Here is a 19,557-nt window from a genome sequence, read left to right as displayed (position 1 = left end):
CAGCACTTTGGGAGACCAAGGCGGGCAGATCACCTGAGGTCAGGAGTTGGAGACCAGCCAGGCCAACATGGTGAAACCCCATCTCTACCAAAAATACAAAAAATTAGCTGGGCGTGGTGGCGGGAGCCTGCAGTCCCAGCTATTCGGCAGTCTGAGGCAGGAGAATGGTGTGAACCTGGGAGGCTGAGCTTGCAGTGAGCCAAGATTGTGCCACTACACTCCAGCCTGGGAGACAGAGCGAGACTCTGTCTCAAAATAAATAAATAAATAAATAAAAGAATTTTATTGCCCACATCTCTGGTTGGACTGATTTCAGATGCACTCTGTGACACTTAAGCTTTTTTTTGACTCTGCCCTTGGCCCTGCACTAATTAATTATCTAATGATTCTATAGTGACCCAGCTTTTATTTCAGTCTCAACTTGGCACTGATTGTTAACTAGTAGAGAACTAATGGATTGCAATGCTTATTTCTGGGTGCTACAAATTATTGTTAATATATTTAGAGTAATAGGTTAAAAGGCAAATTATTCAATTAGAAGAAGTTACTTCATACCTACCAGTGAGATCTGTAATACAATGAAGATGAGTTGGTATTTCCCAGTTAAATCTGTGTGATCTCAAGAGGTGATACCTAATAAGATCACAGCTGTTTTATTTTTGTTTTATAATGCATGTGTGTAATATGTTTCCTTTGCTTTCAGTAAAACGTATCAAATTGAAAAGTGTTAAATTATCAAAAGTACCTAGCTATAGTCACTTGTATTTTAAACTTTATACTATGTTGTATTCTTTTAGTAAGGAAAAGATTATGCAGTTGCTCTGCAGAAATAGAGAAGTTGGAAACTTGAGGTTAATGCCCATGGTCTTAAATGTATCCCTGCTGTTACTAGAAAGACAGCTAGAGTGTGACCATCCTATCTTCATGAGAGTAATTGTCAAAATTGATGGGTCTGCCGGGCGAGGTGGCTCACGCCTGTAATCCCAGCACTTTGGGAGGCCGAGGCGGGCGGATCACAAGGTCAGGAGATCGAGACCACGGTGAAACCCCGTCTCTACTAAAAATACAAAAAATTAGCCGGGCGCGGTTGTGGGCGCCTGTAGTCCCAGCTACTCGGGAGGCTGAGGCAGGAGAATGGCGTGAACCCGGGAGGCGGAGCTTGCAGTGAGCCGAGATCGCGCCACTGCACTCCAGCCTGGGCGACAGAGCGAGACTCCGTCTCAAAAAAAAAAAAAAAAAAAATTGATGGGTCTACTTCGAGGTACCAATTTAGGCCTAATTTTTTTTTCCCCCGAGACAGAGTCTTGCTTTGTTGCCCAGGCTGGAGTGCAGTGGTGCAATCTCAGCTTACTTCAGCCTCCGTCTCCCGGGTTCAAGGATTCTCCCACCTCAGTCTCCCTAGTAGCTGGGATTACAGGTGTGTGCCACCACACCCAGCTAATTTTTGTATTTTTAGTAGAGACGATTTCTCCATGTTGGCCAGCCTGGTCTTGAACTCCTGACCTCGAGATTTGTCCACCTTATCCTCCCAAAGTGCTAGGATTATAGATGTGAGCCACAGCACCCGGCTGAGGCCTAATTATTAATAGATTCTGTACCTTAGTTGTTAAAGTATAGCATTGCAGGCTGGGCATGGTAGCTCACGCCTCTAATCCCAGCACTTTGGGAGGCCAAGGTGGGAGGATTACTTGGGCCCAGGAGTTAGAGACCAGCCTGGGCAACATAGCGAGACTCCTGTCTCTACAAAAAAACTTAAAAAATAAGATGGACATGGTGACGTACACCTGTAGTTCCAGCTACTCAGGAGGCTAAGGTGGGAGGATTGCTTGAACTCAGGACGTGGAGGCTGCTTTGAGCTGTGATCACACCACTGCACTGCAGCCTGGGCGACAGAACGAGACCCTGTCTCAAAAAACAAAACAAAACAAACATACTATTGCAGTATAGGGGAAAAATAGATCAATTAGGAGGTTAATTCAACAAGTAGCTGCTTGATGAGCTGCTAAGCAAGTGTTGTATTCTAGAGCTGGAGAGAGGGACAGTCCCTCCACCTGAGTTTACTGAATTACCTAACCACCGCAGTCCCATGCGAGGCAGAGAGGGCAGATACCCAGCTTAGCCATGAGGAAGGGAGCTGAGATGAGGGTCCAGAGACGCCGCAAGTTGATTGTTGAATGCTGGATGAGGCTCAGTTCATAGCAGAGGATGTGGGGGAGAAGGACAGAAAACAGCCATGTGTAGAAGCATAAAGAGGAGAGAAGATAGAATGTTGATTTTCTGAGCTTGCTGTAATCAGAGAGTAGGTGTGTGAGGGGAAGTAGCAGGAGATAAGGCTGGAAAGATAGCAGGGACCAGTTACTGAAGGACCTTAGTCCAGGCTGAGACGTTTGCACTTCTTAAAGTCATTGGAGTAACTTGATTGAATGCACAGTTTAGAACTGACAGTACTAATATGGAGTGTGGGTTGGAGGAGAGAAAGATCACAGTAGGCAGACCATTTAGAAGATTTATGATGTAGGCTGGGCGCGGTGGCTCACGCCTGTAATCCCAGCACTTTGGGAGGCCGAGGTAGGTGGATCACAAGGTCAGGAGTTCAAGACCAGCCTGGCCAAGAAGGTGAAACCCCGTCTCTAGTAAAACTACGAAAAATTAGCCAGGTGCGGTGGCAGGCGCCTATAATCCCAGCTACTTGGGAGGCTGAGGCAGGAGAATCGCTTGAATTCGGAGGCGGAGGTTGCAGTGAGCCGAGATTGCGCCACTACACTCCAGCTTGGGCGACAGAGTGAGACTCCGTCTCAAAAAAAGAAAAAAAAAAATTTATGATGTAATCCAGAGAAAAAATGATGAGGATCTGAATTAGGGCAGAGAGGGGAGAGAGAAAGAAATGGAGCTGAGAGACCTAGGAAGAAAAACTAAATCATTTGGATGCAGAGAGCTGTTAATAGTAACATTTGCATTTTGGCTTGGGAGACTGGAAAAGAGAATAGAGAAAAAGGTGAAACATTCAGAGTCAGAGAGAAGTGGGAGGTCCAGGTAATCTCTAACTCGTTTTGAGACCATGGATAGGTTGATTCACCCCTCCAGTCCTTCAGGATCCTCATCTGAAATGAAGGAGATGTAAGAATCCTTTTTGGGCACTTCAGGCTCTGAAGCACAAAGTTGTGGTTAGAGTTCCATTAGTTTAGTTAGTGCTGTAGCTAAAATGCAATAGTGTTGTTTCTGTTTTCCAGGGCAAATGACACAGCTTTGTGAACTGATCAACAAGAGTGGGGAACTCCTTGCGAAGAACTTATCCCATCTGGACACTGTGCTCGGGGCTCTGGATGTACAAGAACACTCCTTGGGCGTCCTTGCTGTTTTGTAAGGGGCATCTTCTTTTATAGTTTTGTGCTTGTTAAAACCGAACATTCTGCACTTTCTGGCTTTATTTTTATTTGTTTATTTATTCAAGACGGAGTCTCAGTCTTAGTGGCGCAATCTTGGCTCACTGCAAGCTCCACCTCCTGGGTTCTCACCATTCTCTTGCCTCAGCCTCCCGAATAGCTCGGATTACAGGCGCCCGCCACCACGCCCGGCTAATTTTTTGTATTTTTAGTAGAGACGGGGTTTCACCATGTTAGCCAGGATGGTCTCCATCTCCTGACCTTGTGATCCGCCCGCCTCAGCCTCCCAAAGTGCTGGGATTACAGGTGTGAGCCACCGCGCCTGGCCCTGGCTTTATTTTTACTTATTTATTTATTTTTGGTATAGAAAGTAAACTATTGTAAACAACATTGAGCTCTTTTGCAAAACTGAAATTATAGCAGTTACAGTTTAATCATTCCAACTAATCATTGCTTGTTATATTTTGTTCAATTTTATCTTTTTTTTTTTTTTTTTTGAGACGGAGCCTTGCTCTGTCACCCAGGCTGGAGTGCATGTGTCCGGGCACAGTGGCTCATGCCTATGATCCCAGCACTTTGGGAGGCCGAGGCGGGTGGATCACCTGAGATCAGGAGTTTGAGACCAGCCTGACCAATAGAGTGAAACCCTGTCTCTACTAAAAATATAAAAATTAGCTGGGCATGGTGGTGGGTGCCTGTAATTCCAGCTACTCAGGAGGCTGAAACAGGAGAATTGCTTGAACCTGGGAGGTGGAGGTTGCAGTGCGCTGAGATCGTGCCACTGCACTCCAGCCTAGGTGACAGAGTGAGACTGTCTCAAAAAAAAAAAAAGAAAACCTTTATGTTTATACAAATTCTGAAAATTTGTTTTAAAAAATGGCCATCTGAATTGTGGGGAGTATAGTTTGCATTTATCTGAGTACTTTTATTCATGTAATCCATAGGATTGTCCACATTTTCTAAATTAAAAAGAAATTCGGAAGAGTACTGCCACAGGGCACGGCAGAATACATTGAATGAAAATATCGGCTGGGCACAGTTGCTCATGCCTACAATCCCAACACTTTGGGAGGCCAAGATGGGAGGATCATTTGAGGCCAGGAGTTTGAGACCAGCCTAGGCAACATAACAAGGCCCTATCTCTGCAAAGAATAAAAAAGTTAGCTGGGTGTAGTGGTACATGCCTGTACCACTGGGTGTAGTGTACATGCCTAGCTTCTCAAGATGCTGAGGTGGGAGGATCGCTTGAGCCCAGAAGTTCAAGGCTTCAGTAAGCTACAGTTAAGCCATCGCACTCCAGCCTGCATGACAAAGTGAGACCTTGTCTCAAAAAAAGAAAAAGTATGAAAGGTCCAAAGCAACATTGCTTAGAATTCCCTTCAAACAAATTTAAGCTATTTAAGACCAAATTAAATAGACCTTATTTTAATTGGGGTTCTTTGTAACTGTGTACTTGACAGTAATTCTCTTGATGTTATAGTATTATAAATTGGGATATTGTGGTTGTCATGACATTTGAAATGATATAAATAAACTGAGAAGAAATTGACTTAAAGTGAGAGTCTGGCTTCACTTACACTGGGATTCCTGAGACAAAGGTATGTGTCTGGAGCAGAGTTTAGAGAAGAATCTTTGTCAGAATGGAAGGATCTAGAGTTATGCTCTGCAATATGGTGGTGGCCACTAGCCATATGCAGCTATTTAAATTAAAATTAAAGATTCGAGTGCACTTGCCATGTTTCAAGTACCCAGTAGCCACATGTGGTCACATGTCCTTGTCTTAGCACAGATCTATAACATTTCCACCACTGCAGATAGTTCTATTGGACAGTGCTGGTAAGGATTTCTACTGTCTGTATTTTCTTATTTATATAAAAGAGCAGATGCTGGGCACAGTGGCTCACACCTGTAATCCTAGCACTTTGGGAGTCTCTGTTTGAGACCAGCCTGGGCAACATAGCAAGACCCCATCTCTACAGAAAAAAAAGTGGCCAGGTATGGTGGCTTATGCCTGTAATCCCAGGACTTTGGGAGGCTGAGGTGGGCAGATTGCCTGAGCTCAGGAGTTCGAGACTAGCCTGGGAAACATGGCGAAACCCTGTCTTTACAAAAAGTACAAAAATTAGGCAGGCGTGGTGGTGTACACCCGTGGTCCTGGCTACTCAGGAGGCTGAGGTGGGAGGATCACTTGAGTCCAGGAGATTGAAGCTGCAGTGAGCTGTGCTCGTGCCACTGCACTTCTGCCTGGGTGACAGAGCAAGACCTTGTCCCCCACCCCCGCCCCCCAAAAAAAAGCCGGGTGTGGTGGCGCATGCCTGTGGTCCCAGCTACCCAGGAGGCTGAAGTGGGAGGATTGCTTGAGGCTGGGAGGTCAAGGCTACAGTGAGCTATGCTTGCACTAGTGCATTTCAGCCTGAGTGACATCAAGACCCTATCTCAAAAAAGAACAGACAGCATGCATTTTTTTTTTTTTTTTTTTGAGACAGAGTCTCGTTCTGTCGCCCAGGCTGGAGTGCAGTGGCCGGATCTCAGCTCACTGCAAGCTCTGCCTCCCGGGTTTACGCCATTCTCCTGCCTCAGCCTCTCAAGTAGCTGGGACTACAGGCGCCCGCCACCTCGCCCGGCTAGTTTTTTTTTTTGTACTTTTTAGTAGAGACGGGGTTTCACCGGGTTAGCCAGGATGGTCTCGATCTCCTGACCTCGTGATCCGCCCGACTCGGCCTCCCAAAGTGCTGGGATTACAGGCTTGAGCCACCACGCCTGGCCAGCATGCGTGTTTTATACACACATAAACTCACATATATGTATGTATCAGGTGAGTAATGGACATGAAAGCATTTTGAAGCTGTAAGGTGCTTTACCATTGTATGTGTTAGGTAAGGTATGGAAAGAACCCTGAGATTCTGGCTGAGGACCCTGGTTTTGAATCTGTATATTCTCCCAATTTTGAGTTGTGGGGCCCAGAGCTTCATATTTTTTATTTTTATTTTTATTTTATTTTATTTTATTTTTTTTGAGATGGAGCTTAGCTCTGTTGCCCAGGCTGGAGTACAGTGGCGCGATCTCGGCTCACTGCAAGCTCCGCCTCCCGGGTTCACGCCATTTTCCTGCCTCAGCCTCTCGAGTAGCTGGGACTACAGGCTGAGTAGCTGGGGCTACAGGTGCCCGCTACTATGCCCGGCTAATTTTTTGTATTTTCAGTAGAGACGGGGTTTCACCGTGTTAGCCAGGATGGTCTTGACCTCCTGACCTCGTGATCTGCCTGCCTAGGCCTCCCAAAATGCTGGGATTACAGGTGTGAGCCACCGCTCCTGGCCCTGAGCTTCACGTTTTTATTTATAAACTGGCAGTTGCAATGCCTCACTGACCTATTGTGAACCCCAAGTGAAATTGTTTCTCATGTGTCTAATAATTACACAGTGTAAATACGAATGTATGGTGACATTGTTAAGTCAAATAATGCAGTACAGTTGGAAGTAGACAAACCAAAAGATGTAGGAGAAATTACGGTTAGGTAATATCCATTTAGTTTTTCTTTTCTTCTTTTTTTTTTTTTGAGACAGTCTCACTCTGTCATCCAGACTAGAGTGCAGTGGTGTGGTCTCAGCTCACTGCAACTTCCGCCTCCCAGGTTCAAGCGATTCTCCCACCTCAGCCTCCCAAGTAGCTGGGACTACAGGTGCATGCCACCACACCCAGCAAATTTTTGTATTTTTAGTAGGGAGGGGGTTTCACTGTGTTGACGAGGCTGGTCTTGAACTCCTGACCTCATGGTCCGCCCACCTTGGCCTCCCAAAATGCTGGGATTACAGGCGTGAGCCACTGCACCCAGCTTGCTTTTTTTTTTTTTTTCCTTTGAGACACAGTTTCACTCTGTCCCCCAGGCTGCAGTGCAGTGGCGGGACCTCTGCTCACTGCAGCCTCTGCCTCCTGGGTTGAAGTGATTCTCCTGCCTTGGCCTCCCAAGTAGCTGGGACTTATAGGTGCATGCCAGTATGCCCAGCTAACTTTCATATTATTAGTAGAGACCGGATTTTGCCACGTTGGCCAGGTTGGTCTTGAATTCTTGACCTCAAGTAATCTGCCTGCCTTGGCCTCCCAAAGTGCTGAGATTAGAAGTGTGAGCCACGGTGTCTGCCCTGATTTTTCTTGAAATTATGTTTCAACAGTACTTTTTTTTTCTAGAAAAGAACTTGAAATTTCTGGCCGGGCGCTGTGGCTCAAGCCTATAATCCTAGCACTTTGGGAGGCCAAGACGGGCGGATCTTGAGGTCAGGAGATCGAGACCATCCTGGCTAACCTGGTGAAACCCTGTCTCTACTAAAAAATACAAAAAAACTAGCTGGGCGAGGTGGTGGGCGCCCGTAGTCCCACCTACTCAGGAGGCTGAGACAGGAGAATGGCCTAAACCCGGGAGTCGGAGCTTGCAATGAGCTGAGATCCGGCCACTGCACTCCAGCCTGGGCAACAGAGCGAGACTCCGTCTCAAAAAAAAAAAAAGAAAAGAACTTGAAATTTACTTACAACCATTGCCTTAATAGTGCTAGTTTACATGATTTCTCTCCTAAAACCTATCACCAGCGCCGCCTTGGAGTGTTTCTTATGGCAGTTGATGGCACCATCTGCCGAGTTACTTGGGAAGGATCACCTGAGTCCTCCTCCTCACCATTCCACTCCTCCTGTCCTGCCCATCAGTTGTTCTGTCAGTGTTATTCCCAAGTAGACCACACAGCTGCTGATGGCAGCATCTTTAACCTAAGCCTCTGCCCACCTCCAGCCAGCCCATAGCTCTCACTCTTGGTCCCCCTTAGTATGTCCTCAAAACAGGAAAAGCAACAACAGTTTTTTGTTTTTTGTTTTGAGATGGAGTCTCCCTCTGTCGTCCAGGCTGGAGTGCAGTGGTGCAATCTCGGCTCACTGCAGCCTCTGCCTTCCAGGCTCAAGCAGTTCTCATGACTCAGCCTCCTGAGTAGCTGGGGCTACAAGTGTGCGCCACCACACCTGACTAATTTTTATATTAGTAAAGACAGGGTTTCAGTGGATGGCCAGGCTGGTCTGGAGCTTCTGGCCTCAAGTGATCCACCTGCCTCTGCCTCCCAAAGTGTTGGGATTACAGGCAGGAGCCACTATGCCCACCTGCAACAACTGATTTTTTGTTTGTTTGTTTGTTTGTTTGTTGAGACGGAGTCTCGCTCTGTCGCCCAGGCTGGAGTGCACTGGCGCGATCTAGGCTCACCTTAAGCTCTGCCTCCCAGGTTCACGCCATTCTCTTGCCTCAGCCTCCCGAGTAGCTGGGACTAGAGGTGCCTGCCACCATGCCTGGCTAATTTTTTGTATTTTTAGCAGAGACGGGGTTTCACCGTGTTAGCCAGAATGGTCTCAATCTCCTGACCTTGTGATCCAATCACCTCGGCCTCCCAAAGCGTTGGGATTACAGGCGTGAGCCACCACGCCCGGCCTTTTTTTTTTTTTTTTTTTTTTTTTTTTTTTTTGAGACAGTCTTGCTCTGTCTCACAGGCTGGAGTACAGTGGCACGATCTCGGCTCACTGCAACCTCCGCCTCCTAGGTTCAAGCAATTCTCCTGTCTCAGCCTCCTGAGTAGCTGGGACTACAGGCATGTGCCACCACGGCCGGCTAATTTTTGTGTTTTTGTAGAGATGGGGTTTCACCACATTGGCTAGGCTGATCTCAAGCTCCTGACTTTGTGATCTGCCCACCTCGGCCTCCCAAAGTGCTGGGATTACAGGCTTGAGCCACCATGCCCAGCCTATTTGGCTTCATTTAGTGGAATTTTTCATCTTGAAAGTTGTTCCTTATTAAACATATATATATATATATATATATATTTTTTTTTTTTTTTTTTGAGATGGAGTTTTGCTCTTTTTGCACAGGCTGGAGTGCAATGGCACCATTTCAGCTAACTGCAACCTCCACCTCCCGCATTCAAGTGATTCTACCTCAGCCTCCCAAGTAGCTGTTATTACAGGCATGCATGCACCACCACGCCCCGCTAATTTTTTGTATTTTTAGTAGAGACGGGGTTTTTCCATGTTTGTCATGCTGGTCTCGAACTCCTGACCTCAGGTGATCCACCCGCCTTGGCCTCCCAAAGTGCTGGGATTACAAGTGTGAGCCACCGTGCTGGGCATAAACATATTTTTCTTTTTTCTGGGTTTTTTTTTTTTTTTTTTTTTTTGAGATGGAGTCTCGCTCTGTTGCCCAGGCTGCAGAGTGCAGTGGCACAATCTCGGCTTACTGCAAGCTCAGCCTCCCAGGTTCATGCCATTCTCCTGCCTCAGCCTCCCAAGCAGCTGGGATTACAGGTGCCCACCACCACGCCTGGCTAATTTTTTGTATTTTTAGTAGAGATGGGGTTTCACCGTGTTAGCCAGGCTGGTCTCGATCTCCTGACCTCGTGATCCACCCGCCTCGGCCTCCCAAAGTGCTGGGATTACAGGCGTGAGCCACCGTGCCCAGCCACATATTTTTCTTAACCCTTATTTGTGTCTGTTCTGTATCTTGATTGTGCAAAATAATCAGGTCAGGAAAATCTCACAGATTCTAGTTCTTATTTATTTGCTTTTTAAAACTGGATCTTGCTCTGTCACTCAGGCTGGAGTGCAGTGGCATGATCATAGCTGACTGCAGCCTCAACCTTCTAGGCACAAGTGATCCTCCAGCCTCAGCCTCCCAAGTATCTGCAACTACAGGTATGCACCTCCACGCCTGGCTAATTCATTTTTTGTAGTAGAGACAGGGTGTTACCATGTTGCCCAGACTGGTCTCAAACTCCTGGCCTTTAGCAGTCCTCCTGCCTCTGACTCCGAAAGTGCTTGGATTACAGTCATGAGCCACTGTCCTGGCCTAGTTCTTAATTCTAAAAAATACTGTTGCTCATTTAATTTTACAGAGTATCAGAGGCAGGATGGATTTCTTGGATACGTTGCTTCTGTATTTTATCCCATGAACTATCAGGGTAATTTGATTATTTTCTCCTTATTCTAGGTTTGTGAAGTTTTCTATGCCCAGTGTTCCTGACTTTGAAACGCTATTCTCACAGGTTCAACTCTTCATCAGTACTTGTAATGGGGAGCACATTCGATATGCAACAGACACTTGTAAGCTAAATAACATTTTATTCTCCATTGAAAATATTTTGCCCTTGTGGTTATATTTATATTTTCAATATTTTGTTATTGTATCTAGTTGCTGGGCTTTGCCATCAGCTAACAAATGCACTTGTGGAAAGAAAACAGGTAAGAAATACTATTCAAGTATTCCTAGTTTTGTTAAAATATGTAACTAGCTTACACAGTGAACTACTTTATTAAGATTCCGGTTAGTACTGAGCATCCACCACCTAGATATCTGTGGTCACTTGAGAGCACTCACAGTCATTGCTGTAAGCACAGGAAGCCCCCACGTCCCCTGAATGAGGTGGGGGCATGGGGAGGTGTGGCGCCTCAGGGAGGCTGCTGCTGGAACCAGCAAGTAGTTGGAATTACCAAGCTAGTATCGTGTGTTTTTTTGTTGTTGTTTTTTTGTTTTTGAGACAGAGTCTCGCTCTGTCACCCAGGCTGGAGTGCAGTGGCACAATCTCGGCTCACTGTAAGCTCTGCCTCCTGGGTTCACGTCATTCTTCTGTCACAGCCTCCCGAGTAGCTGGGACTACAGGCGCCTGCCACCACACCCGGCTAATTTTTTGCATTTTTAGTAGAGATGGGGTTTCACCGTGGTCTCGATCTCCTGACCTCATGATCTGCCCGCCTCGGCCTCCCAGAGTGCTGGGATTACAGGCGTGAGCCACTGCAACCAGCTGCTAGTTCCCTTTATGTTGTAATATGCTGGGTTTTGTCTGTTACATTTTTTGTTTTAACATTTAATTAGGACATTATTTTAGCCTTACAAAAAGCTTTAAGAATAACACCACAAATCTTCATACATTTCACCTAGATTCTCCAAATGTTAACATTTTATCACACTTATTCTTTTTTTCTCTTCCTCTCTCTTTTATTCTGAGCCATTGGAAAGTAAATTGCAGATATGCTATTGCTGTTCTTTATCCCTAAATACTTCAGTGGGTAAAGCCTAAAAATTAGGACATTCTCTTACATAGCACAGTGTAATGGTCAGCATCCAGAAATGAACTCTTACTTTTTTTATTTTATTTTTTTTTCGGAGACAGAGGCTCGCACTGATGCCTGGGCTGGAGTGCAATGGCACCATCTCTGCTCACTGCAACCTCTGCCTCCCAGGTTCAAGCAATTCTGCCTCAGCCTCCTGAGTAGCTGGGGACTACTGGTGCATGCTGCCACGCCCAGCTAATTTTTTGTATTTTAGTAGAGACTGGGTTTCACCATGTTGCCAGACTGGTCTTGAACTCCTGAGCTCAGGCAGTCCTCCCGCCTTGGCCTCCCAAAGTGCTAGGATTACAGGCGGGAGCCACCACGCCCGGCCCAGAAATGAACGTTAATATAATTCATCAACAAATTGACGGACCCCATTTAGATTTTTGGCCAGTGAAAAGGACTGTCTTTTGCTATAAAAGGACATTAGCTGTTCAGACAGTGTACCATATAGCAAAAGAAAACCATGGACCATGGATTGCATTACATTGCTTTGTCTCTTTAGTGTCCCTTAATCTGGAACAGTGCTTCAGTCTTTATCTTTTATAATATTAACACAATTTATAATATGGGTTTTTTTTGTTTTTTTGTTTGTTTTGAGACAGAGTCTCGCTCTGTCGCCCAGGCTGGAGTGCAGTTGTGCAATCTCGGCTCACTGTAACCTCTGCCTCCTGGGTTCATGCCATTCTCCTGCCTCAGCCTCCCGAGTAGCTGGGACTACAGGCGCCCACCACCACCCCCGGCTAATGTTTTGTATTTTTAGTAGAGACCATGTTAGACAGGATGGTCTTGATCTCCTGACGTCGTGATCCAACCGCCTCAGCCTCCCAAAGTGCTGGGATTACAGGTGTGAGCCACCACGCTCATCCTATAATGTGGGTTTTTAAAGTTTTTATTTAGTTATTTATTTTTTTGAATTGGAGTCTCATTCTGTTGCCTAGGCTGGAGTGCAGTGGTGTGATCTCAGCTCACTGCAACCTCCACCTCCCGGCTTCAGGCGATTCTCGTGCCTCAGCCTCCTGAGTAACTGGGACTACAGGCACGTGCCACCTTTCCCAGCTGATTTTTGTTTTGTTTTTTGAGACAGAGTCTTGCTCTGTCACCCAGGCTGGAGTGCAATGGCACAATCTCGGCTCACTGCAACCTCTGCCTCCTGGGTTCAAGCAATTCTCCTGCCTCAGCCTCCCGAGTAGCTAGGATTACAGCTACCATGCCCGGTTAATTTTAGTAGAGACAGGGTTTCACCATGTTTGGCCAGGCTGGTCTCAAATTCCTGACCTCAGGTGATCCGCCTGCCTCGGCCTCCCAATGATTTTTGTATTTTTAATAGAGGTGAGGTTTTGCTGTGTTGTCCAGGCTAGTCTCTAGAACTCGTGACCTCAGATGATCCGCCTGCTTCAGCCTCCCAAAGTGCTGAGATTACAGGTGTGAGCCGCTGCACCAGACAGTTGTTTCTTTTTAACTTGAAAGTGAATTTAAGATCAGTGGTTTGAAAGAGGCTGAAAATAGAACCAGTTGTTATTTTGTAGTACTAAGTAACTGTGTTTGAAAGAGATGGTTAAGAAAAATCATGAGTTTTTGAAAAAGCTGTAAGTTATTGAGCTATTTTTAGTCTCTTCATATATATATATATATATACGAAGAGAATATATATATATATATATATATTTTTTTTTTTTTTTTTTTGAGATGGAGTCTTGCTCTGTTGCCCAGGCTGGGGTGCAGTGGAACGATCTCAGCTCACTGCAACCTCTGCCTCCCTGGTTCAAGCGATTTTCCTGCCTCAGCCTCCTTAGTAGCTGTTACTACAGGCGCATGCCACCATGCCCAGCTAATTTTTGTATTTTTAGTAGAGACGGGGTTTTGCCACGTTGGCCAGGATGATCTCAATCTCCTGACCTCGTGATCCACCCACCTTGACCTCCCAAAATGCTGGGATTACAGGTGTGAGCCACCGTGCCCAGCAATTTTGGAAGAGACTATATTTTAGTCTTTTAAAAACAGATTATGCCTCATTTGACACTTGGTCTTGTTATTTATAATCAGGGCAGGAAACAGTCCTTTTGAAATCTATGGTATTAGTTTTGGTAGTAATTTACTACCAGTTAAGGGGTAGACTGCCCTATGGGAAAATGCCAACACCCTTATCCACAAGTAATTTTCCTAAACATAGGCTGTTGTCTCTTGTATAATAAGTGATTTGGAAAGTTTTCGTTTGTTTAGATGTTAATATAATGAACTGTTCAGAAAGTAATACTGTTTTTGATTATTGATCTTCATTGTAAAAATAAAAGCTTTTTATGATTTTAAAAATGGTGCTGAGTTATCTAAAAATTCCAAGAAACAGCTTAAGAAAACATTTTCTGACTTAAATGGTACAGAAATTTCCTGAAAGAGTATGGAAACCTCATATTGCTATTTAAAGGAACCTATCAATTAGTGTTATTTTTTATTTGTAAGTGACAACATAAGATCCAATGTGCTGCCATCTTTGAGAACTTATCTGAAAGAGATGTCATTTCTGACAGCCCCTGCGAGGAATTGGCATCCTTAAGCAAGCCATAGACAAGATGCAGATGAATACAAACCAGCTGACCTCAATACATGCTGATCTCTGCCAGGTAAGCAGCCAAAGTGTGTGATTCACACCAACTCAGAGGTGTAGGTTGTTGATGGGCTTGCTCAACATTGGGTTTGATAAACGAAGGCAAGTTGGCGGATATTGTGATGTGTTATAGAAGTCAGAATATGTAGGTACATCTGTTACATTCAGGCGGGTGCTGGATGCAAACTCTAGGATAGGGCTCAACTAGTAAGCTTGTTGAACAGATAGGATAATTAATTCTTGTAACTTTTTTTTTTAGACAGATTCTTGCTTTGTCATCCAGGCTGGAGTGCAGTGGAACGATCTCAGCTCACTGCAACCTCTGCCTCCCGGGTTCAAGCAATTCTCCTGCCTCAGCCTCTTGAGTAGCTGCGACTACAGGCACCCACCACCACACCTGGCTAATTTTTGTATTTTTAGTAGAACAGGGTTTCACCACGTTGGCCAAGCTGGCCTTGAACTCCTTCCTGACCTTGCGATCCACCTGCCTCAGCCTCCCAGAGTGCTGGGATTACAGGTGTGAGCCACCACGCCCAGCCCTAGTTGTAACTTTTTAAAAAATCCTGAATCATTCTTTTAAAATTGTGAACCTGCTGGGTGTGGTGGCTCACACCTGTGATCCCAACACTGGGAGGCTGAGGCTGGTGGATCACCTGAGGTCTGGAGTTCTAGACCAGCCTGACCAACATGGAGAAACCCCGTCTTTACTAAAAATACAAAATTAACTGGGCGTGGTGGCACATGCCTGTAATCTCAGCTACTTGGGAGGCTGAGGCAGGAGAATTGCGTGAACCCAGGAGGCAGAGGTTGTGGTGAGCCGAGATTGCACCATTGTATTCCAACCAGGGCCGTAAGAATCAAACTCTGTCTCAAGAAAAAAAAAAATTGTGGAACCTGAGACTGAACATATCTAACTTCTTACACCATAAAATGTTACTTGTTAATCTTTTTTTTTTTTTTTTTTTTTGAGATAGAGTCTTGCTCTGTTGCCCAGGCTGGAGCGCAGTGGCACGATCTAGGCTCACTGTAACCTCCGCCTCCCAGGTTCAAGCAATTCTCCTGCCTCAGCCTCCTAAGTAGCTGGGATTATGGACGTGTACCACTACACCTGGCTAATTTTTGTATTTTTGGTAGAGATGGGGTTTTACCATGTTGGCCAGGCTGGTCTTGAACTCCGGACCTCAAGTGATCCGCCTGCCTCAGCCTCCCAAAGTGGTGGGATTACAGGCGTGAACCACCATGCCTGGCCTCATTTATTTATCTTATTTTGTGAGGAGGGCAGGTATATAATGAAGTCTCCTTTCCATTCTGTTTGCTAGCCATCTATTTCTTCTCTAAAAGGAAACTATGTTAGTAATTTTTTGTGTATCCTTCCAAAGACTTTTTATGGACATAAAAGCAAATATGAATATATATTTTCTCATTTTTTACACAAATTTTAATCTATGCAGACTCTTCTGTGGCTTGCTTTTTGTATTTAACGTATCTTGGAGATGATTCCGTAGTGGTACTCTACAGGTACGGAGTAGTCTATAATATGAGTATGCCATGGTTTCACAAGTCTGCATGGGTATTTACATTGTTTCCTTCAAGAATAACATGGTGTGTGGATTATTTCAAACACATGTTCTAGTTTCATATGAAGATGTGTCTTTTTTTAATGTTTTAAAAAAATTGTGATTGAGGTACAACATACAGACAGTAAAATACTAAAGTGTATAGCTCAGTGAGTTCGTATGCATGTCTACACTGCGTCTCCATTAGCTAGATAACTGTTCTAAGGGCTTGGTTTGCTGAGTTGCACAATTCCCTACATTTACCTAAAGGATTAAAACACTGGAAAGGATTAATTAAAGGAAGCACTTCTACTTACACCATGCTGGTCTCTTTCCATTCCACTAGTTCAGTAAAGAGAAAGAGGACACACTCTTTTGCCCTCTAATCAGATGGGTAGGGATAGGTTAAGGGATAACTGAGTCTTGTCTGTAGAATTCTCTATTCTCTCTTTTTTTTTTTTTTTTTTTTTTGAGACGGAGTCTCACGCTGTTGCCCAGGCTGGAGTGCAGTGGCGCGATTTCGGCTCACTGCAAGCTCCGCCTCCTGGGTTCACGCCATTCTCCTGCCTCAGCCTCCTGAGTAGCTGGGACTACAGGCGCCCGCCACCGCGCCCGGCTAATTTTTTGTATTTTTAGTAGAGACGGGGTTTCACTGTGGTCTCGATCTCCTGACCTTGTGATCCGCCCACCTCGGCCTCCCAAAGTGCTGGGATTACAGGCTTGAGCCACCGCGCCCGGCCAGAATTCTCTATTCTCAATCGTCTATAGCATGCTTGGCCTTATAGCTGTTTAGCTTTTTATAAAGAAATGCTCCACCAGGTGAGGTGGCTGACGCCTGTAATCCTAGCACATTTGGAGGCAAAGGTGGATGGATCACTTGAGGTCAGGAGTTCGAGACCAGCCTGGTCAATGTGGTGAAACCCCGTCTCTACTAAAAATACAAAAATTAGCTGGGTGTGGTGGTGCACACATGTAATCCCAGCTACTCAGGAGGCTGAGGCAGGAGAATCACTTGAACCCGGGAGGCAGAGGTTTCAGTGAGCCGAGATGTGCCACTGCACTCCAGCCTGTGTGACAGAGTGAGACTCCGTCTCATTAAAAAAAAAAAAAAGTAATGCTATTTTATTCTGAATGGCTAAGAAAATGGAGTACAGGTTGATTAGTCCTAATCTGAAAATTTGAAACCCAAAATGCTCCAAAATCTGAAATCTTTAGAGTGCCAACTTGGCACTCAAAGTGCTCATTGGAGCAATTGCATTTCAGGTTTTCAGATTAGGGATGCTTAACTGGTATGTATTCTGCAAATACTCCAAAATTTGAAACACTTCTGGTCCTAAGCATTTCAGATAGCAGATACATGAAATGTGTTGACATTTAGATCATTTTAGTCAATAAAATGTAAAACACAATTACATTATTTGGAAATTTCTGGAATCTATGAATTTTCTTCTTCTGCTAATACCTGCCTAAGTAAAATTAAAGTGATGATTTAATATCAATTTGTTCACAGCTTTGTTTGCTAGCAAAATGCTTTAAGCCTGCCCTTCCATATCTTGATGTGGATATGATGGATATCTGTAAAGAGAATGGAGCCTATGATGCAAAGCACTTTTTATGTTACTATTATTATGGAGGAATGATCTATACTGGGCTGAAGAACTTTGAAAGAGCTCTCTACTTTTATGAACAGGTAATCATTTCTCTAAAAATTAGCTGAGGTTGTTCTGAACTCATGTGATCAAAAAAGTGATCCCATAGGTTTGTGGCTAGAGTGGACTGATCCCGGGGCCTCCGTTTCAGGTGGTGGTCCTTTCAGAGACTGCTTCTCTGTCATCAGGTAAATGGTGGTAACCTGATCCCTAAGTTGAGGAGCAGTGCCAGTGCATAGAAGAGCACTTGTGGGTGGGTTCTAATCTAGGCTTGCACTTATATCTTATCTGATTTGGGATAAGTTATGACATCTCTTGACCTTTATAGCTTCCTTTGCATATAAGGAAGAGATTGAACTGAATGATCTTGGATGTGTCTTATTCTAAAACCATGTGTGGTATTTTGTTAAGTTTTATTTACTCAGTGAAACATTCTCTTGATTCAAAATTTAAAGGGTATAGAGGAGTACACAGTAATAGTCCCTCCCACCCTTTCTGTGTCTGTGTAATGAAACATAGTGCACAATTTGGTAGACTATTCTGGAGCTTTACTCAGACTTTGAAAAAGAGATACACAATATTGATTAATAAACCCGTTGTCTTAAGGTAAATTAGCTAGATGTTCATACTTTCCTTTTTAGTTCATAGCATGTATTAATAAAGGATATTTAAAACCTTCAGGGAGCTCAGCTTAGTTGGAATTCTAATACATAATACACACACGTACACACATCCGTGGCTCTGAACCATACCATAATGAGTGGTTGATGTGCCCTGTTGAGGGGACCTGAGAAGGGCCACCATAAGGTGCCAGTAGGTGGAAATGGTGTCATTAAAGCATGTGTCTAGTCAGGTCAAATCTTCAAGGTGACTTCTCTTTAAGACTACAGATTCAGAAAATTATAAAAATGTACTTCATAGCCACTCGATGCATTATCATTGCTGTAGCCAAATATAGTAATTCATGAGCAAACTGGTCTTGAAATATCAAGATGATGTGTGTTTTAAAAAGGTAAGAAGGGGAGGGTGCGGTGGCTCATGCCTGTAATCCCAGCACTTTGGGAGGCCAAGGCGGGCGGATCACCTGAGGTTGGGAGTTGGAGACCAGCCTGATCAACGTGGAGAAACCCCATCTCTACTAAAAATACAAAATTAGCCGGGCATGATGGTGCATGCCTGTAATCCTAGCTACTCAGGAGGCTGAGGCAGGAGAATTACTTGAACCCAGGAGGCGGAGGTTGCAGTGAGCCGAGGTCACACCATTGCACTCCAGCCTGGGCAACAAGAGCAAAACTCTGTCTCAAAAGAAAAAAAAAAAAAAAAAAAACAGAGCAAGAGGCTGGGCATGGTGGCTCACACCTGTAATCCCAGCACATTGGGAGGCCGAGGCAGGCAAATCTCCTGAGGTCAGGAATTCAAGATCAACCTGGCCAACGTGGTGAAAATGTCTACTAAAAATGCAAAAATTAGCTGGGCGTGGCAGCAGGCACCTGTAATCCCAGCTACTCGGGATGCTGAGGCAGGATAATCTCTTGGACCAGGAGGTGGAGGTTGCAGTGAGCCAAGATCACACCACTGCACTCCAGCCTGGGTGACAGAGCAAGACTCCACCTCAAAAATAAAAAGAAAGTGGCCAGGCGTGGCGGCTCATGCCAGTAATCCCAGCACTTTGGGATGCTGAAGTGGGAGGACTGCTTGAACTCAGGAGTTCAAGACCAGCCTTAGCAGCATAGTGAGACCCCCATCTCTACAAAAAAATTTTTTTTTTTTTTTTGAGACGGGGTCTCGCTTTGTCACCCAGGCTGCAGTACAGTGGCGCGATCTCGGCTCACTGCAAGCTCCACCTCCCGGGTTGATGCCATTCTCCTGCCTCAGCCTCCCGAGTAGCTAGGACTACAGGTGCCCACCACCATGCCTAGCTAATTTTTTATATTTTTAGTAGAGATGGGGTTTCACCATGTTAAACAGGGTCGTCTTGATCTCCTGACCTCGTGATCTGCCTGCCTCGGCATCCCAAAGTGCTGGGATTACAGGCATGAGCTACCGTGCCCGGCCAAAAATTTTATTTTATTTTATTTTTTATTTTATTTTATTTTTTTTTGAGACGGAGTCTCGCTGTGTCACCCAGGCTGGAGTGCAGTGGCCCGATCTCAGCTCACTGCAAGCTCCGCCTCCTGGGTTTACGCCATTCTCCTGCCACAGCCTCCCGAGTAGCTGGGACTACAGGTGCCCGCCAC

The 19,557-nt window shown here is 45.1% G+C and overlaps 1 protein-coding gene across 7 annotated transcripts in view; it reads left to right on the top strand.

The window, feature by feature from the left end:
* COPS3 (COP9 signalosome subunit 3) overlaps window positions 1-19,557 on the top strand; it is a 37,796-nt gene that overhangs the window by 2,703 nt on the left and 15,536 nt on the right. Inside the window, exons 2-7 of one of the 7 annotated variants that reach the window (XM_077970474.1) lie at window positions 3,231-3,360; window positions 9,997-10,094; window positions 10,390-10,502; window positions 10,591-10,640; window positions 14,039-14,131; window positions 17,182-17,361. In XM_077970474.1, coding sequence (XP_077826600.1) covers window positions 10,406-10,502; window positions 10,591-10,640; window positions 14,039-14,131; window positions 17,182-17,361 — 420 coding nt within the window. In that variant the 5' untranslated portion in view covers window positions 3,231-3,360; window positions 9,997-10,094; window positions 10,390-10,405. Of the gene's footprint in view, window positions 1-3,211; window positions 3,361-9,996; window positions 10,095-10,389; window positions 10,503-10,590; window positions 10,641-13,970; window positions 14,132-17,181; window positions 17,362-19,557 lie in introns of all 7 variants that reach the window. The other 6 variants (XM_077970477.1, XM_077970475.1, XM_015118732.3 and 3 more) reach the window with 6 other exon arrangements.

The sequence above is a fragment of the Macaca mulatta genome, chromosome 16, assembly GCF_049350105.2.
Source record: "Macaca mulatta isolate MMU2019108-1 chromosome 16, T2T-MMU8v2.0, whole genome shotgun sequence".
NCBI classification, from domain to species: domain Eukaryota; kingdom Metazoa; phylum Chordata; class Mammalia; order Primates; family Cercopithecidae; genus Macaca; species Macaca mulatta.
This window is presented reverse-complemented; position numbering and strand designations above follow the sequence as displayed.